The 23,417-nt window shown below is 40.9% G+C and overlaps 1 protein-coding gene across 1 annotated transcript in view; it reads left to right on the top strand.

Moving 5' to 3' along the window:
• pcsk9 (proprotein convertase subtilisin/kexin type 9) overlaps window positions 1-17,588 on the top strand; it is a 28,332-nt gene extending 10,744 nt beyond the window's left edge. The window contains exons 6-12 of the mRNA XM_048539374.2: window positions 3,532-3,728; window positions 4,967-5,150; window positions 6,361-6,531; window positions 8,033-8,181; window positions 9,333-9,507; window positions 11,179-11,339; window positions 15,049-17,588. Coding sequence (XP_048395331.2) covers window positions 3,532-3,728; window positions 4,967-5,150; window positions 6,361-6,531; window positions 8,033-8,181; window positions 9,333-9,507; window positions 11,179-11,339; window positions 15,049-15,252 — 1,241 coding nt within the window. The 3' untranslated portion in view covers window positions 15,253-17,588. The remainder of the gene's footprint in view (window positions 1-3,531; window positions 3,729-4,966; window positions 5,151-6,360; window positions 6,532-8,032; window positions 8,182-9,332; window positions 9,508-11,178; window positions 11,340-15,048) is intronic.
• Window positions 17,589-23,417: the final 5,829 nt, after the last annotated feature.

Below are 23,417 nucleotides of genomic sequence, written 5' to 3'. Positions count from 1 at the left end.
AGCTATGAAGAGAGGTTGGGTAGATTAGGATTATTCACATTAGAAAGACAGAGGTTGAGGGGGACCTGATTGAGGTCTACAAAATCATGAGAGATATAGACAGGGCGGATAGCAAGAAGTTTTTTCCCCAGACTGGGGGACTCAATTACTAGGGGTCACTATTTCAAGGTGAGAGGGGAAAAATGCGTGGGAAAAATCTTTACGCAGAGGGTGGTGAGTGCGTGGAATGTGTTGCCAGCGGAGGTGGTAGAGGCAGGCACAATGGCATCATTTAAGATGTATCTAGACAGATGAATGAGCAGGGAGCAGAAGGATTCAGATCCTTGGAAAACAGGCCACAGGTTTTGATAGAGGAGCTGGATCGGTGCAGGCTTAGAGGGCTGAACGGCCTATTCCTGTGCCGTAATTTTCTTTCCTCCTTTGTTCTGACTCCAGCATTGGCAGTTCTTACTGTCTCTAAGCTTTGATTAGAAGTGTGATCAGAGACCTCTCTGAAGGGTCTAGGACCAAAACGTCAGCTTTTGTGCTCCTGAGATGCTGCTTGGCCTGCTGTGTTCATCCAGCTTCACACTTGGTTATCTTTGATTAGAAGTGTTATTTTTTTTACTAACCTAATTGAATATGGAGCAAATGCCACAGCAACTCAATCATAATACTTAAAGTAGCAGCATCTACTTATCTTCTTAACTTTGAGATGGTGAAGCTGCTTCCCTAGACCACCACACCCACAAATCTCCACTCCCTCCACCACTGAGTACACACTAATGCTACTGGGTCGATCTACAAGGTGCACTGCAGAAATTCACCAAAAATCCTCAGACAACACCTTCCAAACTCATGACATTTATAATTGGGGCCCTATTTGCAGAATTATTTTCATTAATGATGCAGAGAATTTTAGGGTTAGGAGTACATGTTCTATAAGAAATACTGACCTTGTACTGTATCAGAGCACACCTGTGAATGAACAGATCAATGGGGAGGTGAGGGCCTAACGGTATTATCATTAGACTATTAATCTGGAGACCCAGATAAGTTTCTGGGAACATGGGTTCAAATCCTGTCATAGCAGATGGAATTTGAATTTAATAAAAATCTGGAATTAAAAGTCTGCTGATGACCATGAAACCATGAATCCTTTGTCAGGAAAATCCCACGTTCAATAATGTCCTTCATAGGGACGAAACTGCTATTCCTACCTGAATAAAAACCAAAAGAACTGCAGATACTGTGAATCAGGAACAAAAACAAAGTTGCTGGAAAAGCTGAGCAGGTCTGGCAGCATCTATGGAGGAGAAAACAGAGTTAATGTTTTGGGTTTGGTGACCCTTCCTCAGAACTGATGGTGGCTGGGAAAATGTCAGTTTATACGCAGAACATAGGGAGGTGTGTAGATGATAGGGTAGAGCCCAAAGAGAGAGACAGTTGGACAGACAAAGGAGTTGCCAATGATCGGGCTGGGAGGATGAATAGTTGTTAATGGGGACTGTTAGGGACTAACAGGTTGTGTGTAGTAGCAGGCTCTGTGGCAACTAGGCCTGGTGTGTGTGGTGGGGGGGGCTGGGACATGGGAGAGTTTAGGCCCTAAAATTATTGGACTCAGTATTGAGTCCAGAGGGCTGTAGTGTCCCTAAGCAGAAAATGAGGTGTTGTCCCTCCAGCTTGTGCTGGGCTTCACTCGAACACAGTAGCAAGCTGTCTCAGATATTGGCCAGGGAGCAGGGTGGTGCATTGAAGTGGCAGGCAACAGGTAGTTCAGGGTCTTTTTTGTGAGCAGAAAGTAGACGTTCTGCAAAGCGGTGACCAAGTCTACGCTTCATTTCCCCAATGTAGAGGAGACCACGTTGTGAGCAGTGAATGCAGTAGACTAGATTCTGGGAAGTGCAGGGGAATTGTTGCTTCACCTGGAAGGTATGTTTGGGCCCTCGGATACATGGGTCAGATGATCATCAGACACCATTCCCACCACCTCCTGCTTGATGCCACTGCCAGACACATTCCCCTCCCCTCCCTTGTCCCCATTCCACAGGGACCATTCCCTCTGGGACACCCTGGTCCATACTTCCTTCACCTTCAACACCTCCCCACAGCCCTACAGCACCTTCCCCTGTAACCAGCAAAAGTGCAATACCTGCCCCTTTACCTCCTCCCTCCCCAGTATCCAAGGGCCCAAACATACCTTCCAGGTGAAGCAACACTTACCCTGCACTTCCAAGGATCTAGTCGACTGCATTCGCCACAAACAATGTGGTCTCCTCTACACTGGGGAAACGAAGTGTAGACTTGGTCACCGCTTTGCAGAACATCTACATTCTGCTCACAGAAAAGACCCTGAACTACCTGTTGCTTGCCAATTCAAGGCACCACCCTGCTCCCTGGCCAACATCTCTGTCTCCGGTTTGCTACAGTGTTCGAGTCAAGCCCAGCGCAAGCTGGAGGAACAACACCTCATTTTCCGCTTGGGGACCCTACAGCCCTTTGGACTCAATACTGAGTTCAATAATTTTACGGCCTAAACTATCCCATGTCCCAGCCCCCGACCCCACACACCAGGCCTTGTTACCATTTAGCCAGCAACTAAACACCCCCCCAATGTTAGTCCCTAACAGTCCCCATTAACAACTATTCACCCTCCTGACCCTATCAGTAGCAACTCCTTTGTCTGTCCAACTGTCTCTTTCGCTCTCTTTTTCTCTTTTTGGGCTCTGTCCTCTTGTTTACTCCCTACCCCACCCACCTCCCTATATTCTGCACATAAACTGACATTTTCTCAGCCACCATCAGTTCTGAGGAAGGGTCACCGGACCCAAAACGTTAATTGTATTTTCTCCTGCACAGATGCTGCCAGACCTGCTGAGCTTTTCCATCAACTTTGTTCTTGTGCCATTCCTACCTGGTCTGGTTGACACGTGACTCCATACTTACTGCCACGTGGCTGACTCTCAACTGCCCGATGGGCAATGAATGTTTGCCAGGTCAGCAACATCCACATCCTGTGAATAATTTTTCTAAAAATTCAGTCATTAAGAAAATTAGACAGTGAATGTTGCATAGTGTTAAGAGATGCGTTGCATTTGAACTTCCGTGACATTGTATCTTTTCTATAATTGATTAAATTCATATGATCAATGGTAAAATAACAATTCAATAGAAGCTGTAAAACTGAAACTGGATACGTACTATTTCTTAATGTCACTGTATTTGTTTTCACGTTTGCCCTCTTTTTGGAATAAATCGTTTTCATCTCAAATATTTAGTTTAAGACACTATTTACAAAAAATACAATATTTTGTATTCCTGATTTGGGATCTCGATTTTCAGCATTTGCAAAAGGTGTTTCAGACTGAAAAGGGAGGTTTGTTGAAATACTTTCAGAATTCTTCCATTTGAGAGGTGGCAAAGAACTTCAATGGTGTAGAACATCCAAAGAAGCAAAAGCAAAGACTGAGACATAAACCGTTGGGGGTTTGGAGAAAGAATCGAGGAAAATGTGAACTTTAAAGATGTTGTTTTTGTTCCACTATCCTTCAGGTTTGGAGTACATCAGGAACACTCTGATTCTCCAGCCTTACCGACCTTTGATTGCACTGTTGCCATTTGCTGGGGCATTTAGTCCAACCTTGAATGCTGCATGTAGACTGTTGGCACGGACAGGAGTAGCATTAATTGCAGCTGCTGGGAACTACAAGGATGACGCTTGCTTGTACTCCCCTGCTTCTGAACCAGAGGTGTGTTTTGTCCATTCTTCTCATTAGTTCTTTCAGGGACGGCAAACCATACTATCTTTCACAAAACCTACCTGCTGCATTCCAGCACTTACAGGTCCAGCCCATCACTTTGACACTTACTGTCAAACCATAAATACATCAGATAAGTGCCATGTTAAGATGCTGGCAGGGAAAGGTGCCAGATGGGTAAAGGGTAGTAAATAGGGTACCAGATGAATGGTGGGGGGGAGGGGGGGGGAAAGAGTAGGGGGCAGTTAGGTGCCAGCTGGGTAGATGCCAGTGTTCTAGGTGAGCAGGGTATCAGCTAGATTGGCAGTAGGTGCAAGGGAGAGGATGTCAGTTGTTAGCTGTGGCATAGGTGGGGATGTTCAGTTTTGGAGTGGTAGGGAGGTGAAGTGCTGGCTGGGGGAGGGTGGGTAAAGTGTGGAACAGGGAAGGCATGTGGATGAAAGGTGTCTGGCTTGGAGCAGGGAAAGGGTAGTGGGGGTGTCTGATCCAGTGTGGGAGAGGGGTGGTCAGGTGCCAAATGGGGTTGAGGGGATGAATCAGGTCAGGATCTGGGAGGTGAATAGGATCTGGTAGAGGTGTGGGGTAAGCATGGGGTCTGCTAGTCATGAGGTAGGCTCCTTGGTTTAATACTCTGACTTTTCTTGATTAATTTATCTAGCTTATTTACTTAATTACTTTCATTGGAACCCTCCCAATTTTCCAATTTCAAATTGATACTTTGAGGGTTCCAGGCATAAGCTAATTGCTCAGCAGAATCTCCAATCTCTCGGGAAAGTCCCTTAGTGTGCAAGGTTCCTATGCACAACATCCAGCTGTGTTGGAAGAACAATGTCGGGACATTGCAAAAGCTGGGCCGTTGTGGTTGGAGGGCTAGTGTGACCCTTGAAAATAATCAAATTGATAGATGGTTCATGACAGGTGTACTCGCCTGGTGGCTAGCTGAGTGGTCAGGAAGAGAATGCAGACAGGAAGCCTTGCACACCCGAGCAGAAATTCTGAGTGACGTTGAGGTGAGGATCAGAGTAAGTAATGATTCGAAACCCATGCCAGTTAGGTCAGTTCAGGTTGATTTTTGTTTGATATGGTTCATTGGTCATTCCAGGTAAAAGATGTATGTAATCACATCAGAGTAACCTAATAGGAGGGAAAAACCAAAACAAGGGCTCAAAAGTAAATTGTAAAGTTCTGCTAATCAGCTTGTTTTTTCACATTCTACATGAAACTTTCAGGTAATTACTGTTGGTGCCACCAACTATAATGACCAGCCAACCACCACTGGTAACATGGGAACTAATTTTGGTCGTTGTGTTGACCTTTTTGCCCCTGGCGATGACATCATTAGTGCTTCCAGTGACTGTGTGACTTGTTTCACCTCCAAGAGTGGAACATCACAGGCGGCAGCTCACGTGACAGGTACAGAGTGCTATCAATGATATTTAGTAACACCGGCAGGGGGATTAGTCTAAGGGCATAAACGGTCAGTGCGTATATGATTGGTGCAGCATTTTAAGTCATGGGATCAGTTCCCAGTGTCTAAGGGAATTGCTGACTTTAGTTGTTGCAGAGTTACTGGAGATTGCTGTGTTTAAACAGTGAGCGAAATTTCTCATTGCCACCTCATTATTCAGCATCTCCTCTGAATATTATTTCTTAAACATATGTTGCTTTATTGAGTGGGGCAGTTACATTGCTGAGAAAAGTCAATTTGTGAAGCTCTTACTTTTGCACTCATCAGAACAATTGGCAAGAATTACCAATAAAAGGGAAAAACCAGCACTGATCCTGTTTGAGAAGACAGTGTTGATTAATTGAATTCTTCTGCCATATAAAATGCTCTTTTACCCTTCAATGGTATTCTTGCAGATTGTCTTGAACTCAGGACACAGCCAAAGTGCTGTCACTCAGCAATGTAGAAGTTCTCTGCCTACCAAACAACTATCCTTTTGTAATTGCTTCTTTCATTTGATTACTGGAGTTGAACAAGCTGTATGTGGGAATCATTCCACCATCCTGGTGATGTCACTTCTCTGAACTTGGTGTTATTAGTGATAAAGTTCCAGTTTAAAGCATCAGCCTGTGATTGGATAAAAGCTGGTATCGGCAATGTTTTAGTCTAATTCTTTATACCCCTTTTTGTGGTGACATTTATGACTAAGATGGCAAAGTTTTCCAGTCAAAGGGTTGTAAATTCTTGGAATTTTCCTGTCCCCAGAGAGCGGTAAATGCTCAATCGTGAGTGTTTTCAGGACGGGCTTTAATAGATTTGAAGGAATGAAGGGACATTAGGAGGGTGGAGTTGAGATGGAAATACAACCATCATTTTGCTGATTAAAGCTTGAAGGCCCAAATGGCTTCTCTTACTTCAATTTCATGGAACATGTGTATTTTTGTAATACTATCCCTAACAGCCTCAAATCTGCTAGTTCTCTGAAATGAGCTCTCTGTTCTAACCTTTGGGCAAGTTAAACTCCCCCTTTGAAGACATTCTGCTTTTACTATATGATACACAACTAAGATCATTCAAACACAATTGTCTTTTTGCATAAATCAAAGGACAGATCATCATTTTAGTGTCTCAACATCTTATTTGAGATTGCATTTTAACTTGTTTCATTCTTGACAGGCATTGCAGCAATGTTAATGAATGCTGACCCCAATATAACTGTGTCTGAATTACGTCAGAGACTAATTCATTATTCCACAAAGAATGCAATCAATGATGTGTGGTTTCCAGAGGAACAACGACTCCTCACACCCAACAGAATTGCACAATTGGCTTCTCCTGAGCTGACAGGTAAGGGATTTAATATGGGTAAGTCAGTCATGACATTCCCAAATGTAATAATAGAACATAGAACAGTACAGCATAGAACAGGCCCTTCAGCCCACGATGTTGTGCCGACCATTGATCCTCATGTATGCACCCTCAAATTTCTGTGACCGTATGCATGTCCAGCAGTCTCTTAAACGTCCCCAATGACCTTGCTTCCACAACTGCTGCTGGCAACGCATTCCATGCTCTCACAACTCTGTGTAAAGAACCCGCCTCTAACATCCCCTCTATACTTTCCTCCAACCAGCTTAAAACTATGACCCCTCGTGTTAGCCTTTTCTGCCCTGGGAAATAGTCTCTGGCTATCAACTCTATCTATGCCTCTCATTATCTTGTATACCTCAATTAGGTCCCCTCTCCTCCTCCTCCTCCTTTTCTCCAATGAAAAGAGTCTGAGCTCAGTCAACCTCTCTTCATAAGATAAGCCCTCCAGTCCAGGCAGCATCCTGGTAAACCTCCTCTGAATCCTCTCCAAAGCATCCACATCTTTCCTATAATAGGGCGACCAGAACTGGACGCAGTATTCCAAGTGCGGTCTAACCAAAGTTTTTATAGAGCTGCAACAAGATCTCACGACTCTTAAACTCAATCCCCCTGTTAATGAAAGCCAAAACACCATATGCTTTCTTAACAACCCAGTCCACTTGGGTGGCCATTTTAAGGGATCTATATATCTGCACACCAAGATCCCTCTGTTCCTCCACACTGCCAAGAATCCTATCCTTAATCCTGTACTCAGCTTGCAAATTCGACCTTCCAAAATGCATCACCTTGCATCTATCCCAGATAACATTAGTTTGATTTCTAAACAAAAAACCTGAAAGGCATTTGTTACAATCGATTAGTGCAGATATTCTGGTATTGAGATTTGTTTATGCTGAAAGTGCAGACCCTGTGGATACGGTAGATAGATGGTACAGAGAAACAGGAATAGACACATACCACGAACCAGTCTAAACATTTATTCCTTATCGCTTAATATGCTAACATTTAGCTGTAGATCATTCAAAAAATGATTAAATTGTGTTTTGTTGAGGTGAAGGAAGAAACATGTCAGAAATACATTTAAAAGTCTTGACTTACCATATTTTGGGTTCCTGACACTCAAAGTGCACAGTAACCATGGTTACAGTGCTTGACTTACAATCCTGAAATGAAGAATTCAAATTCTACTGGATCTGTAGGCTGGCCCCAAATATGGGGTTTGAGCTATTCTTACCAGTGATTAGCATTTTGTTGTGTATAAACTGTAGAGCAGGGCATATATCCACTTGAATTTATATATGTGTAGTTTTCCTCATGGGAAGCTGCGCTCTTAACACTGAAATTTCCCAGGAAGTTCAGGGTTTTTGCGTTTCGTTGGTATCATCCCTTTGGTAAACACTTCGCGGCCACACCAAAAACATTATAGTGGAGGGGACAATCTAGTGAGTTCGTTATGGTTCCATAATTTTTTCCACAGGCAATCAGCTGCTCTGCCGGACAGTATGGTCGAAGAGGTCAGGGCTTGCACACTCAGCTAAAGCCGTAGTGCATTGCAATGAGAATGAGGAAATGTTCAGCTGCTCAAGTTTTTCAAAGAATGGTAAAAGGAGGGGTGAACACATACAAGTAAGAGATGAAGCATATAATGGTATAAACTCTATTTCAATATCTCAATTAAACTGGAACAAAAGAGGAAAGGATGGTTATTTTTGAAAGCTCATTAAGAAATGGAGGACAGAGATGGACTCTACTAAATGGAATCTACTAAAATACCATATTCGTAACAAGACAAAGATTTGCTTAAAAACGGGCTTTATCAAAAATTTATAAAGGGACAATCAAAATGTATTGTTGGGAGGTTGGGGAAAGAAATTTAGACAAGAAATGCTTCTTTATCTGTATATTTAACCACCAAAATGTCTTCAAAAATAACAAGTGCCTGCTCTTACAGATTCAGAGATGAGGCCTTTTGCACTTTGGAGTTTGCAGAAGAGTTTTTTTAAATTGAGCAGAAGGACAGTGCATGTTACATCCCAGCTTCCACCTTCCAATTTGCCAATCTATGTTCCTCATGAGATGGTAGGAACTGCAGATGCTGGAGAATCTGAGATAACAAGGTGTCAAGCTGGATGAACACAGTAGGCCAAGCAAAGGTCTTCATTTCTGAAGAAGGGTCTAGGCCCGAAATGTCGGCTTTCCTGCTCCTCTGCTGCTTGGCTTGCTGTGTTCATCCAGGTCTACACCTTGTTATCTATGTTCCTCATGAGTTAGACTACAACGTAGTAATTTCCATACTATCCGGTGGGGGAAACAAATCCATCAGTAGAGAGAGATGAATGGAAGTTCTCTGCAGATAAAAATTCATTTACACATCATTTCCCTTGTGGCTTCTCCGGTTTTAATTGATACCATATTACATAACCTTAGAGTGACTAAGATATTTTCTCTGAAAATAGAATTTGCTGTTTTATTTGGAAGGGATGCTTACAATCGTACAATAGATTTAAGACTGGAAGAACAAAATGAAATTGGGGATGAAGTCTTGTTATGCAAGCACTTTTGTGTTTGTGTTACCTGGAGCTGAAGGACATCTACTGTGGGTTTTATAAAGGCATGATCACTTCTTATGCTGCTCCTATCTGTTGTGGTATAACTCCTACTCTCCTCCATTTCGTTAAATTGAAAAATAAAAGTTTTTTTTGCAATACCTCATATAACATTGTCCTTGTCATTACCTTTTTAAAATTCTAACTCTGTCTTTACTATTTGGAGCCTAGGAATCCCATGGGATGAGGAAATGTATAGCTCATAATGCCTTTGGCAGTCAGGGAGTTTACGCAATCGCTAGGTGCTGCATCTGGCCAAGAGCTGAATGTCTTATTAATACCAGTTCTGTAGCTGATGGCGCTATACAAATGGCAGGCTGCCTACATAAGGACTATGTCCTCACTGGTAAGTGATGCTTCCAGACTGTTTGTTTTAATAGGCTTGGGTTGTCTGATAATGAAGCGGCAGATGGATTTCAACCCAGAAAAGTGTGAAGTGATTCATTTTGGAAGGTCAAATTTGAATGCGGAATACAAGGTTAATGGCAGGATTCTTGACAGTGTGGAGGAACAGAGGGATCTTAGGGTCCACATTCATAGATCCCTCGAAGTTATGACCCACGTTGATAGGGTTGTAAAGAAGGCATATGGTGTGTTGGCTTTCATTGGCAGGGGAATTGAGTTTAAGAGCCATGAGGTTATGCTGCAGCTCTATAAAACTCTGGTTAGACCATACTTGGAATATTGTGTTCAGTTCTGGTCACCACATTATAGGAAAGATGTGGAAACTTTAGAGAGAGTGCAGAGGAGATTTACCAGGATGCTGCCTGGACTGGAGGGCAGGTGTTATGAGGAAAGGTTGAGGGGGCTAGGGTTTTTTCATTGGAGCCAAGAAGGATGAGAGGTGACTTGATAGACTTTTACAGGATGATGAGAGGCATAGATAGAGGGGATAGTCAGTTATTTTTTTTCCCCCCAGGGCAGGAATGACTATTACAAGGGAGCATAATTTTAAGTGATTGGAGGAAGATTATTAGGGAGATGTCTGAGGTAGGTTCTTTACAAAGTGGTGAGCATGTGGAATGCGCTTGGAGTCTGTTACTTTACAGCCTTTTAAGCGACTCTTGGATAGGCACATAAGATATTAAAATGTAGCGTGTATGCATGGTTGATTGATCTTACTAGGACAATAGGTCAGCGCAACATTGTGGGATGAAGGGCCTAGACTGTGCTGTACTGTTCTGCTGAGAGGTGGCAAATGGAGTTTAATGCGGACAAGTGTGAGGTGATGCACTTTGGTAGGAGTAATCGGAAGGCAAAGTACAGGGCTAATGGTAAGATTCTTCAGTGTAGATGAACAGAGAGATCTTGGTGTCCATGTACACAGATCCTTGAAAGTTGCCACCCAGGTTGACAGGGCTGTTAAGAAGGCATACAGTGTTTTAGCTTTTATTAATAGAGGGATCGAGTTCCGGAACCAAGAGGTTATGCTGCAGCTGTACAAAACTCTGGTGCGGCCGCACTTGGAGTATTGTGTACAGTTCTGGTCACCGCATTATAAGAAGGATGTGGAAGCTTTGGAAAGGGTGCAGAGGAGATTTACTAGGATGTTGCATGGTATGGAGGGAAGGTCTTACGAGGAAAGGCTGAGGGACTTGTGGCTGTTTTCATTAGAGAGAAGAAGGTTGAGAGGTGACTTAATTGAAACATATAAAATAATCAGAGGGTTAGATAGGGTGGATAGGGAGAGCCTTTTTCATAGGATGGTGACGGCGAGCACAAGGGGGCATAGCTTTAAATTGAGGGGTGAAAGATATAGGACAGATGTCAGAGGTAGTTTCTTTACTCAGAGTAGTGAGGGAACGGAATGCTTTGCCTGCAACGGTATTAGATTTGCCAACTTTAGGTACATTTAAGTCATCATTGGATAAGCATATGGACATACATGGAATAGTGTAGGTTAGATGGGCTTGAGATTGTTATGACAGGTCGGCACAACATCGAGGGCCGAAGGGCCTGTACTGTGCTGTAATGTTCTATGTTCTATACAACTTCTCAGCCCTGCTCTGTGTTTCAGGCTGCAGCTCACACTCCCATACAAAGTATAGTGATGCAGCAATACCTCAAACAAACCAGCAATGTACAGGACAAACCGGGATAACCTCACATGCTACATGTTGCCAAGCACCAAGTCTCGAGTGTGAGGTGAAGGAACAGAGATCCACAGGCTTTCCAGAGGTGATGAAATTATGTTCTAAACACTGGCTGGATTAGTTTCTAAAATGCAGCCTCATTTAAGGACAGAAGTGGGCAAACCTTAAAGTTTCCAAATATAGATGTTTAAAATTAATTTAGCTGAAGGAAAGCCGCAGCTTGGACATGATAGTTAAATTTCTACATTTGCATAGTAACAATAAATCTTCACTAATTTTTTAAAACATGGCCAGGTCCATTTATGAAGAAAACTGGAGGGCTACCAGGCACATAACTAATCCCTTACTTTCACGTTCAAACATTTACCTCTGATTCTTTTACATAGAGTTACAGTATTCCATGTTTGTCATGTTCCAATATTTAGCTTGCATTTAGGCAGACTTATCAATTACCATGCAAAGTATCATATTAGATTCCAGTGTCATATCCCCAATCTACTGGTGTTTTCTTTTAAAAATACAGAAGTTTTTAATGATTATAAGGGATAAAATTGTACATCTTGGTCTTTGATTTCTGTCTGAGATTTGCACCTACCGCACACCTCCTGTAAAATATTAGCTATTTACTTAAGTGTACTTTTTGTGTTGTTACTAAATCTCCATAATGCCAGTTTACCTCACAATTTTCTATATAGACTTGTATCTCTGTCACCTTCTAAACAACATCTAATTTGTGCTATTCTATCCCTCTGGCCTGTCTGAGTAGCAAAGGATGGCACAGGAAGGGTAAACTCATAAGTAACATTATGATGGACAGCAAGAGCTTCTTTAAATGCATAAAAAGGAAGAAACGGCACAGAAGTTGAATAAATACTTTGCTTTAGCCTTCAAATTTTAAAAAAAGTACTAAATATTCAATGACAAAATGACAGGAAATAAATGTGATAACGATCACTGGAGAAATACTGGGGAAACTAATGGGGCTAAAGGTGAATAAGTCCCCCAGACCAGATGAGATGCATCATACAAAATTTAAAGGAAGTGGCTGCACTAGAGGTAATATTCCAGGCATTCTTAGATCCTGGAAGAATTTGAGGATTGAAAAACCACTAATTTTAAAAAGGGAAGAAGACAGGAATAACTGTAGGCCAGTTAGTATAATGTCTGTTATTGGGAAACTGTTAGAGACTATTATGCTGAATAAAGCAGCAGAGCATTTAGCAATACATAGTATGGTCAAGCAGAGCTGGCACGGCATCATGTCCGAGGAATTTATTAAAATTCTTCTGAGGAGGTATTAAGCAGTATAGATGGACGTAATATTAGGATTTTCAGAAGGTGGTTGATGACTTAAGAGCCCCATAGTGTTGGAAGTAGAATGTTAACATGGATTTAGGATTGGCTAACTAGCAGAAGGCAAAGTTGGTACAAGGGGAGCACTGATAGGCTGACAACCTGTAACTAATTGTATACGACAAGGATTGGTGCTGGGGCCATAACAATTTACAATATATATTAATGGCTCGGATGAGGAAAGCAAATGTACTATAGCCAAGTGTGTGAATGGCACCAAAAATAGGAGCAAAAGCAAGTGGTGAGGATGACAGAGTCCGTGTGGGGAATATAGACAGGTTAAATGGGTGGACAAAAACTTGGCAGATGGAATATACAGTTGGGGAAATAGGATTATGTCTTTGGCAGTAAAAATAGAAGAACTGAGTATTATTTAAATGTAATTGGACTGTGAATCTAAAAAGGTAGCATATAATTTTAGCAGGTAATAGGAAAGACATATAAAATGTTGGCCTTTAATATTCCGTTCCCTTTAAAGATAAAGTAGGGACATTTTGCTAAAACTATACAAGGCACCAGTCAGACCCTTTATTGAAGGAAAGAGATAGTGGCATTAGAGCAGGCCAGAGAAAGTCCACTAGGCTGGCAGGTTGGTGGGGTCTGTCTTATGAGGAGAGGTTGAGTAGATTGGGCCTGTACTCATTGGAGTTTGGAGGTATGACAAGTGACCTTATTGAAACATATAAGATTTTTAGTAGATTTGACAGGATAGGTGCAGAAAGTTTCTTTGTCCTTGGGGAAGAGTCTAGGGCCAGCAGTCTTAATCTCAGAATAAGGGATTACACATATAAAACAGATGAGAAGGAATTTCTTCTCTTCTTAAATCTATGGAATTTATTTTATCACAAAAGGGTTTTGAGGCTGGGTCATTGAGTACATTCAAGACTGAGTGATTTTTCTTTTGTCAGTAAGGGAATTGGAGTTATGAGGGAAAAGGCTGGAAAATGAAGCTGCTGATTTAATCATGAACTCAAAAAAGCAAAGCATAGTTCAGTGTGCTGTCTGCTTCTGTCTTCTGGTCTTAAATTGTCTTGTAATGGTTTTCTTTATTTGGTTAGCAAACTGAGATGGGTAAATTAGCAGCAGATAGAAGTTTGATCAGTTAGCTGGATGGTTGGTTTACAAATCAATGTGATACTAACAGTGTGGGTTCAATTCTCATTACTGGCTTAGGTTACAGTAAAGGACGTCCTTTTCAATCTCTTCCCCCTCACCTGAGGTGTAGTGGCCCTGAGGTTAAATCACCACCAGTCATCTCTCTCTAATGAGAAAGCAGCCCTACAGTCTGGTAAGGCTATGCCAACAGAGGTTGAGGTTAACTGATCACTAATACTGATTAAGTGAAATCCAATTTTTGGGCAGCAAATTTTTTTTAAAAATCAACCATCAGTAAACCAAACATTACTTTTACCTGTACTATCTCTGCAGTGTTCTCCACCATTCTTTGGTGAATATCAGACATTATGATCACCAGATATCCTCGCCCAGAATAAGACTTAATTTAATGATAGTTCTGTACTAAGAACGCTGTCACTGGTAAGATGCCTGAAACATTTTGCAAAAGATTCCTCTGACCATCACAAAGATACTTGCCCATTCAATCAACTGGAAAGCTGTAGGAGCACCTAATCTATGCAAAAAACTTTGCAAACATTTGGTGCAGTGATCACAGTTCTAATGTGAGTGGTTAAGTCTGGGTGTAAGAATCATAGAACTTCTACAGTGCAGATAAAGACCATTCAGCCCATCAAGTCCACACCAACCTGGGCCTCTTATCCCTGTAACCCCACACTTACCATGGCTAACCCACCCATCCCTGGATACTATGGGCAACTTAGCATAGCCAGTCCCCCTAATCTGCACATCTTTGGAACACTGGAAGCAACTGGAGCAAACCCACACACACACACACAGAGGATGTGCAAATACCACAGACACCCAAGGCATGAATTGACCCCAGGTCGTTGGTGCTGTGAGGCAACAATGCTAACCACCAGGCTACCATGCCACCCTAAGGTGATAGCTTTTAAGAAACTGAAGTTAAACTACATTAGCAATGTAACATTTTGCATAAGAGGTCCTATCATTTTCTTTAAATAATGGCTTGTGATCTTTTGGGAAAGTATATCTCAATTGTAATGGCATCGTTCACAGCAATCCTATTGTTTCTTTAGGCCTAGATTCTAATAGTATGTCAGGACAGTTTTGCTTTGAAGTCTTTGTTTGAATTACCAATGGGCTATCCTGTGATTTTTGACAGTTCAGATCTTTCTGTAAAGTGAGTTGCAATCGCGTGAGGCTTGACTTAGCTAAATATTGTTTTCAATAGCTGATCAGGAATATGACACTACACCAATGGCAGTTGATATCCATTGTTCAGATTGATTGGAGTGGTATAATTTCGTTTTACTTTTTGCTAACTAGTTGCTTTAAATTCCCAGGTGATGGTATCATGCGATGAAGGCTGGACACTGACTGGGTGCAATGCATATTCCCATGGCGCTCTCACTTACGGAGCATACGCTGTGGACAGCACCTGTACAGTAACCTGTTCAGGAAAAGGAAAAGGTGCTGCAGCTATCGCCATTTGCTGCTGCAAACGAAGAAGAGAATTGAAGCATGATGCCCACCTTAATTACAAGTAACATTTACAGCTGTCCCGTCCTCACATTTTCCTTCCTCCTTTCCTGCTGGCACAAACCCTTGCTGAGATGCCATTCACTGTCCTGAGAAAGGGCAGCCCTCTATTACTTTGTTCAAGTAACCAATCTTGCTACTTGTTAGATTAGGTGGCAAGTGTTGGTGAGCTCACTATGTGGATAGTTGAGTTTAATCTTAACCTGTTTGTGACATTTATATACTTCATAGCATCATTCAATGAATAACAATCGAATGTAAGAAACTAACCACTCTCCATCCAACACCCTCACCCCCTGCCTCACTCACTCTGTAGAAAGCCACAATGTTAGACAATCTGTTTGATTCAACTTTTAGTTTGGGCACTTTTTTTTTCTTTATTCAATGCTCCAAAAACATGACTGCCTAGAAATTACTTTGTAAAGAGAAAATGTGAATAGTGGTGTAATCTATGACAGGTCAGTAAGCACAGTGATCCTGCTCATTCTAATTATTTTTCAGAAATGAACCTTCATACTTTGAACTTTAAAGAATATTGAACTGAGGAAAATGCAGCATGTCATTCCAGTACTTGAAGCATTTGTGAACCCACCATCCACCTTGACTGTGGGTGTAAAAATATTTTATTTTGCATCTATTTCCATCCAAAATCACCTACTGCAGCTAGCTGTACAAGATAATCTCTGCCTAGAATAAGCATCACATATGTTGGTGTTCAGACTTTGTGAAATTAATGGACAAACAATGGAAGTGAAGAATGAAACTGTTCTATAGTCTTAGCAATATCTACTTGATTTGAATGATTACCAATTAAAATAATGGGTATTGGATAGGTAAAAGTAAGCTTTATATTGACAATTTTCAGTTTATAGAACATAGAACAGTACAGCACAGAACAGGCCCTTCAGCCCACAATGTTGTGCATGATCAAAACTGTGGCAGTTTTCCTCATACTGCCACCTGTAACAGTTTTAATTGAACTATTGAGTCTAAGTTGAGACTCTTCAGGTAGAGATGGGTGGTATATAGAGATGTGCTCCTGAGATGCTGCTTGGCCTGCTGTGTTCATCCAGCTTCACACTTTGTTATCTTGGATCTGCAGTTCCCATTATCTCTGGGTGGTACAATGGCTTTGCATCTCAAACTATTTGTAATGAAAAGAAGCATGATTCCTGGTGAAATGTGTTAGAAAAAGCAGAGTGATAGGAAAATATCAAATTCTCTTGTCTATGTCATTGGGAAGAATCAAGACTAGACACTGCAATGTTCTGTTTTTTTAAAACTGAGGTTTTAGTGAGCATTTCTGGTAGAGAAATAAAATACCAGGAATCTTTCATTCCACCACAGTGAAAACTCCAAATTCATTGCTTCTATGAAACTTTAATTTTTCAAGGATTTATTTCCCTCCTTATTTACAAATGATTTACATTTCTCAGTGCAGATGGTTGGTTTGCTCCTTTAGTAATGTTTGGAAAAGGTGCTTGTGAGAATTTGACTATTTATACTATTTGAAGCACCCAGCACCACTGCAGTTGTGCATGATAGTGAGATACTGCTAGGTTTCTTACTGCTCAGCCATTGGGTTAAATGAAATATTACAGGTTTAGGAAGAGAGTATGAATGCCGATGTCATTGCTTCCCCAGCTCAGCAAAGCCAAAGAACGCATCTGGACAAACAGCCTCACATACGGATTTTAAATAACTATTATCTCTCTCCAGGAGTTGGGATTATGAGCAGAGGGATTCCAATTTTGATCCCTTGTCAGCCAGTCTTAGCAAGAGTTGGAATTTGGACAGTGTCATTTGTTCCAGTCTCATTGGACAAAAAAAGAGGAAAATACAACAGTGAGAAGTTTTTGTTGGTAGAACATTTAAGTGTTCTAAGATCTTTTCGGCTAAGCATAAGGAGCTGTGTGTTAAATTACTGTGTTCACTGTACATTCATGCAGGAAAAACAGCAGCTGGGAGAACATAGTTTCAGGTTATCAGCAACTCAGAACTGTATTCCACCTCAGCCTGGTTCATTGTGTACTTGATTTCTCCACAAAGAGAAAAAAAAATCACCCTAAACCAAAACCAGTGACTGCAAGTTTCTGGAGTAGCTGCATGAGCAAAAGTTGTTTCTTTTTAAAAAAAAACATTCACAGGATGTAGGTGTCACTAGCAACACATTGCTGGAGGCCTGGTATCACATCACTCAGCATCAAAATATTCCATTGTACCACCAGGTTCCATTTGCTCTAAACATTTGTAAATACTTTTGAGGTTGTGTGATTACACTCTACATTTTTGTACTGATTTTTATATGCTTGACACATTTATTAATAAAACAATTCTAAAGTTCCTTTTTTGGTATACTGTTCTTTTGCCTCAACATGTTGGCATAGACCAAGGTGACCTGGAGCTCTTCAAATGTCAACACTTCTTTGAAAATAAAGGACATTATATGCATGTCGACAGTATTTAACGTGGCAACTACACAATTCGCATTAGGCTGCTATCTACTTCATTGATATGGTCCGGCAGCAGAGATGGCAACTAGGCAAAATGAATACGAGAATAGTGTAATGCAAATAAACTTTTGAATCAAGTAATTTTAAGCTTTTGATAGGAAAGTTTTTTTAAAAAAAACTCTCTTCACATTCTACAAGCAAGTGATGTTAAGAAATGCAAGCTCGCCATTAGCTATTTGTGTCCTGCATAGACAACTGTATTCACTCTAAGCTCTGCCAATGTAGCAAGCATGCAGCACTTGAGGCATACAGGTCATGGAGTTAAATTATAACACAATATATCAAAACACTAGAATTCTTCTGTGATAATGGGAACTGCAGATGCTAGAGAATCCAAGATAACAAAGTGTGGAGCTGGATGAACACAGCAGGCCAAGCAGCATCTCAAGATCATAAAAGCTGACGTTTCGGGCCTAGACCCTTCTTCTGTTTCTTTTTGAAGTATCACTATAGCAATTGGCCTATCTGCAACCATTTGAACTTTGGTCAGATGGAAACGCCTGTTCTACTTTTCCAAAGTTAGAAAAAAGCTGCAGAGGAGAAATACATTCATCATAGAAAACAAAAATTAACAGAAAAGTCATTCATTCATAGGCTGAGAGCGTTTCTTTGTAAACAAAAGGAATATTTTCAAGTCTTGCACTTTCTTATGAATTAACTGAGAACCTGTAGATCCCTGTTGCTTCTTCTGTGCAATGCCTTAGCCAGAGGTGATGTGGCAATAAATCAGCATTACTGTCACTAGGTTTGCATCTAAAATAGGTGGGAAAATACATTGCAATGAAGATTTTACTAGAAATTTACTAGTGGATAGGTATAGCTGCCCATATTTGAAAGACACAAAATGACTGACTAGGGATAAACAAAATTAAAAAAGCCTACTCCAGCATTTAGACTCAAAATGACAGACAAGTAATGGAAACAGAATTAAATACTTGCTTTGGCATTGAAGTGAAACACAGTGGAACAGGGGTTACTCCAAGGTCAAAGAGGGCCGCTGCACATTCAGCCAGAGACAGTTTGATAACAGACTGTCCAAGGATAGTCACCAATTCAACAATCTACAACAGGCGATTGATTCTAGCCTCATTAATGAAAAGATTTTGTCCCATTTGTTGAACAGTGTCATTTTTAAAAAAAAGTGTAAATCTCAGTCCCTAAGACAGTCAGCGTAACTTATCATGCAGCTGTGACAACAGCTGAAGTTATTTTGTAGTAATCAGTTGTTTCTTGGAAGTTATTTACAATATTAAGAAATAGGTTCTAAAGATTCTTCAGATAATCAAAGAGATGGATTTCAATGTTAATTATAGATACACATACATAACCAAAATATAATAGAAGTATTAAGGGAAAACATTCAAACACAGACGTGAAAGTTAATTCATCTTGATAAACTTGAATCACTAAAAAGATGCCTGGCACATCCTGTGCAAAACAAAGTGCTCGCAATTCATTAGCTAAAGAGTGCTAACAGTAGAAGTAGCTGTAAAACTTTACATATAACTAACTTTATAATAAAAATTAATATTACTAATCTCATAGCAGTTAGTTAGAACCAACAGCCTTGTATCTCTTATGTATAATTGGGATTTTGGGAAAATATGCGGAGTGACAGAATTTGATAGAGGTAGCAAAGGAGTACAAGGGGCAACCGAATTCAAGCTATCCTTAGAGATACACAAGTCCAGGACATGTCCGAAGGAGTATAACCAGTAACTTTGGAATGCAAATCAATAGGACAAATAGAAAGGTCCCAAGCCTGGAGATTGCAGAGTTAAACATCATAAGAACCTGGGGCTGTTCATAGGAGTGCCCATCATTGATTAGATGATTCACAGGACTGGACATACACAATGAGGAGAAGGGCACAGGGACCAAGTTGTATGTGATTATTGCACCACAAAATGTGTAAAATTGTTGTACCTCACTGTGAAAATCAGGCGGTTATCGATCTCTCTTCTGGTCCGACCTGAAGATTAAGGGTACAACTGAGTTCTCATGTCGAGGCCAGATTCTGGGAAGATCTTTGCCCCTCTCCCTGCACGAACCAGTGATTGCTTCAATAAAAATAAAAAATGTGCCTGAATCCTGCCTGCCTCCTGAGTCTTTATTCCCAGTTGGAAGTTTTTGCTTCTACAAGAGAAACAATTTGGCAGTTGAAATTTCACATGGATGAGTGTGAGGTTAAGCATTTCAGTTGTAGAAAAAGCTACTTATTATCTAAGTGGAGAGAAACTTCAGAAGGTTTCAGCGCAGAGGGATCTAGGTGTCCTCACGTACCATTTGCAGAAAGCAGATATAGAAGGCAAATGGAATTTTGGTATTCATTGCTGAAGAAATAAGGTAAAAAGGTAGGGAAGTGTTGCTGTAACTGTACAAGACATTAGTGAGACTGCACCTGGTATACAACTTTTAGTTCCCTTACTTGAGGAGAGATGTTATTGCAAGAAGTTATTGCAGATGTTATTGGAGGCAAGTCAGAGGATGTTTAAAGAACAGAACAGTACAGCACAGGAACAGGTCCTTTGGCCCAACATGTCTGCGTCAACAGATGATGCCGTTCTAAACTAAAAACCCTTTGCCTCTATGCTGTCTATTCCCTTCTTATTTATGTATCGTTGATTCCTCTTAAATGTTCCTATTATATTTCTACCTCCACCAACTCTTCTGACAGCGCATTCCAAGCACTTACCACCCTCTGTGTAAAACACTTGGCCCTCACATCTTCTTTCAACTTACCACATTCTACCTTAAAGCTATGTCCCCTAGCAACTGACATTTCCACCCTGGGAAAATGACTCCGACAATCCACTATATTCAGGCCTCTCAATTTTGTAAACTTCAATCAGATTGCACCTTATCTTTTCACGTTCAAGTGAAAACAAACCAAGTTTATCCAATCTTTCCTCATAACTATTGCCTGGTGACCACTCCCATATCTACATCAACAGAGCTGTGGTAGAGAGGCTTGAGAGCATCCAGTTCCTCGGAGTGACAATAGCCAACAATCTGCAGTGGTCCTCCCATGTAGTTGCAATGGTCCAGAGGGCAGAACAATGCCTCTTCTTCCTCAGATGAGTTAGGAAATTCAGCATGTGAATAAGGACTCTCACCAACTTTTACAGACATACCATAGAAAGCATTCTATCTGGGTACAGCATGGCTTGGTATGGCAACTGCTCTGTCCAGGACTGTAAGAAACTACAGGGAATTGTGAACACAGGCCAGATCAGCATGCAAGCCAACCTGCTGCCCATGGGCTCCACCTAACTTCTCATTGCTACAGAAAGGCATCCAACATTATTAAAGACTCCTCCGACCCCAGCAATAATCTCCAAACTCTATCAGGCAGAAGATACACAAGTTTTAAACACACATACCAACAGGTTCAAGAACAGCTTCTTCTTGTTGTTATTACACTGTTAAATGGATCTCTCGATAATTTCAAATCGAATGTTGATTTTGCTTTTGTGCACCTCCAGTGTAATCATAACTCTGTATGCCTTGCTAAATCTAGCCACCCAATGATCTATGTGCCCTTGTATGTTATGATCTGTCTGTACTGCACTCAAAACAAAACTTTGGCATTATACTTATGTACACACCAACAATAAATCAAATCAAAACATCCTGGTACCCTTTCTGTACCCTCTTCAGAGACCTCCACATCCTTCTAGTAGCAACCACAATTGTGTAGAATATTCCAAATGGGGCCTAACTAAAGTTCTATACAGCTGCAACAACTGGTCAATTTTTATACTCGATGCCTTGATCAATTAAGGCAAACATATCACATGCCTTCTTGACCATCATATCCACTTGTGTTTCCAATTTCAGGAAACTGTAGACCTGCACACCTAGATCCCCTTGTATGTTGAGGCTGCTAAAGGTTCTGCCTTTTCCTTGAACTTCTCTCCTGCACTAGATCTCCCAAAATGCATTACCACACATTTGTCTGGAATAAATTCTCTCCGTCATTTCTCTGCCCAAGTCTCCAGCTTACCTATATTCTGCTACCTCCTTTGGCAATCTTCTTCACTATCAGCAGGTCCACCAATCTGCAAACTTACTAATCAGGCTGCCTACATTCTCCTCCAATATATATATTAGAAACAATGGGAGTTCCAGCATTGATCCCTGTGGAACAACCTGGTCACAGATCTCCAGTCGAAAAAATACCCTTCCACTGCTACTCTTGTCTTCTATGACTAAGCCAGTTCTGCGTCCATCTTACCAGCTCACTGCACATACCATGTCACTTCACCTTTTGTATCAGCCTGCCATGAGGGACCTTATCAAAGGGTTTACTAAAGTCCATATGGACAATAGCTACTGCTCTGCCCTCATCAATCACATTCCAAGAGGTGGTTGCAGTAGTATTGGCACTGCGTCATTGGTGAGCCTGGCTCAAGACTCATGGTAGCAGCGGCAAGGGTGATCTGGACATTTTCTTTTCCTTTTATTCCTGTTTCTTTAATTTCAGCTCGCGCTTTTAATTCAAACTATTGTATCCTAAGATGTCACAGGAGAGTGGCGACTCAACACTTTTCACTACACACATGTATGCATTACAATAAAATCTACTCAAGTTTGTGAGATACTACCTTTGCTGCATGAAGTCATGCTGCCTATTGCTAACTAGTCTATATTTTTCCAAATGTGAGTGAAGACTGATTTTAGACATGAAGGGGCTGTCTTATGAAGAGATTCAAAGTAGGACAGAGGATGTTTCCTCATGGTGCAATCTAGAATATGAAGGGGTAGCAGATTTTAAACGGCCACGAATCTGTGGAATTCATTAGAGGATGGTGCATGCTGGGCCATTGAGTACATTTAAGTAGGAGGCAGACACATTTTTAATTAGTAATAGGCTGAAGGGATATAGGAAATAGGCTGGCAAATGGAGTTGAAGCTGAGATAGGATCAGCCATGACTGTATTGAATAGTGGAGCAGGCTTGAGCAGTACAAATGTGGTGAATTTTTGAAATTTAACATATTTGTATTTGCCCTCATGAATGCAAAATGATTGTTTTTGACAACATCCCTCTTGCCAGCAAAATTCCAGATAAATAAATGTCCTTTCCTTTTTGCATCAAAGTAATTGGCCTTTGCTGCTAAAAACAAAAGCATCCATAAACAACTTGTAAAAACTGTCTTTAATATCAAAACAAAAATCTATATAAGAAAAATGAACAGCAAACCAAAGGAGGTTGTAGCTATGAGGAAGACTCACAGGACTCAAAATGTTAATTCTATTTTCTCTCAATAGATGCTGCCAGATTTGCTGAGTTTCTCCAGCAATTTTTTTTGATTGACATTTTACAAGGGTTGTGCTTGGTCAAAGATGGATTTTACGAATGATTTGAAAGCAAAGGATTTAGAGATCCAGGAGGTTTTATGGTGTGAATTCCAGCCAATGCATTGGCTGGTAACTGAAGGCACAGACACATGATGGTAGGGTAACAGGATCGTGGGATGATCAAAACATGCAGGTCAAGTGAGCAGAGTTTCTTATCATTTAATATGTTTGGAGAATGCTTAGGAGATGGGAACATTGGTTTGATCTGATTTGTTTTTTTTGTCATATGTACCAAAATACAGTGAAAAGCTTTGTTTATGAGCGCTATAGGCAGATCACAGCAAGCAAGAACGTACA

Source organism: Stegostoma tigrinum, chromosome 8 (assembly GCF_030684315.1).
Source record: "Stegostoma tigrinum isolate sSteTig4 chromosome 8, sSteTig4.hap1, whole genome shotgun sequence".
Classification (NCBI taxonomy): domain Eukaryota; kingdom Metazoa; phylum Chordata; class Chondrichthyes; order Orectolobiformes; family Stegostomatidae; genus Stegostoma; species Stegostoma tigrinum.
The sequence above is the reverse complement of the archived record's forward strand: the minus strand, read 5'-3'. Positions and strand labels throughout refer to the sequence as shown.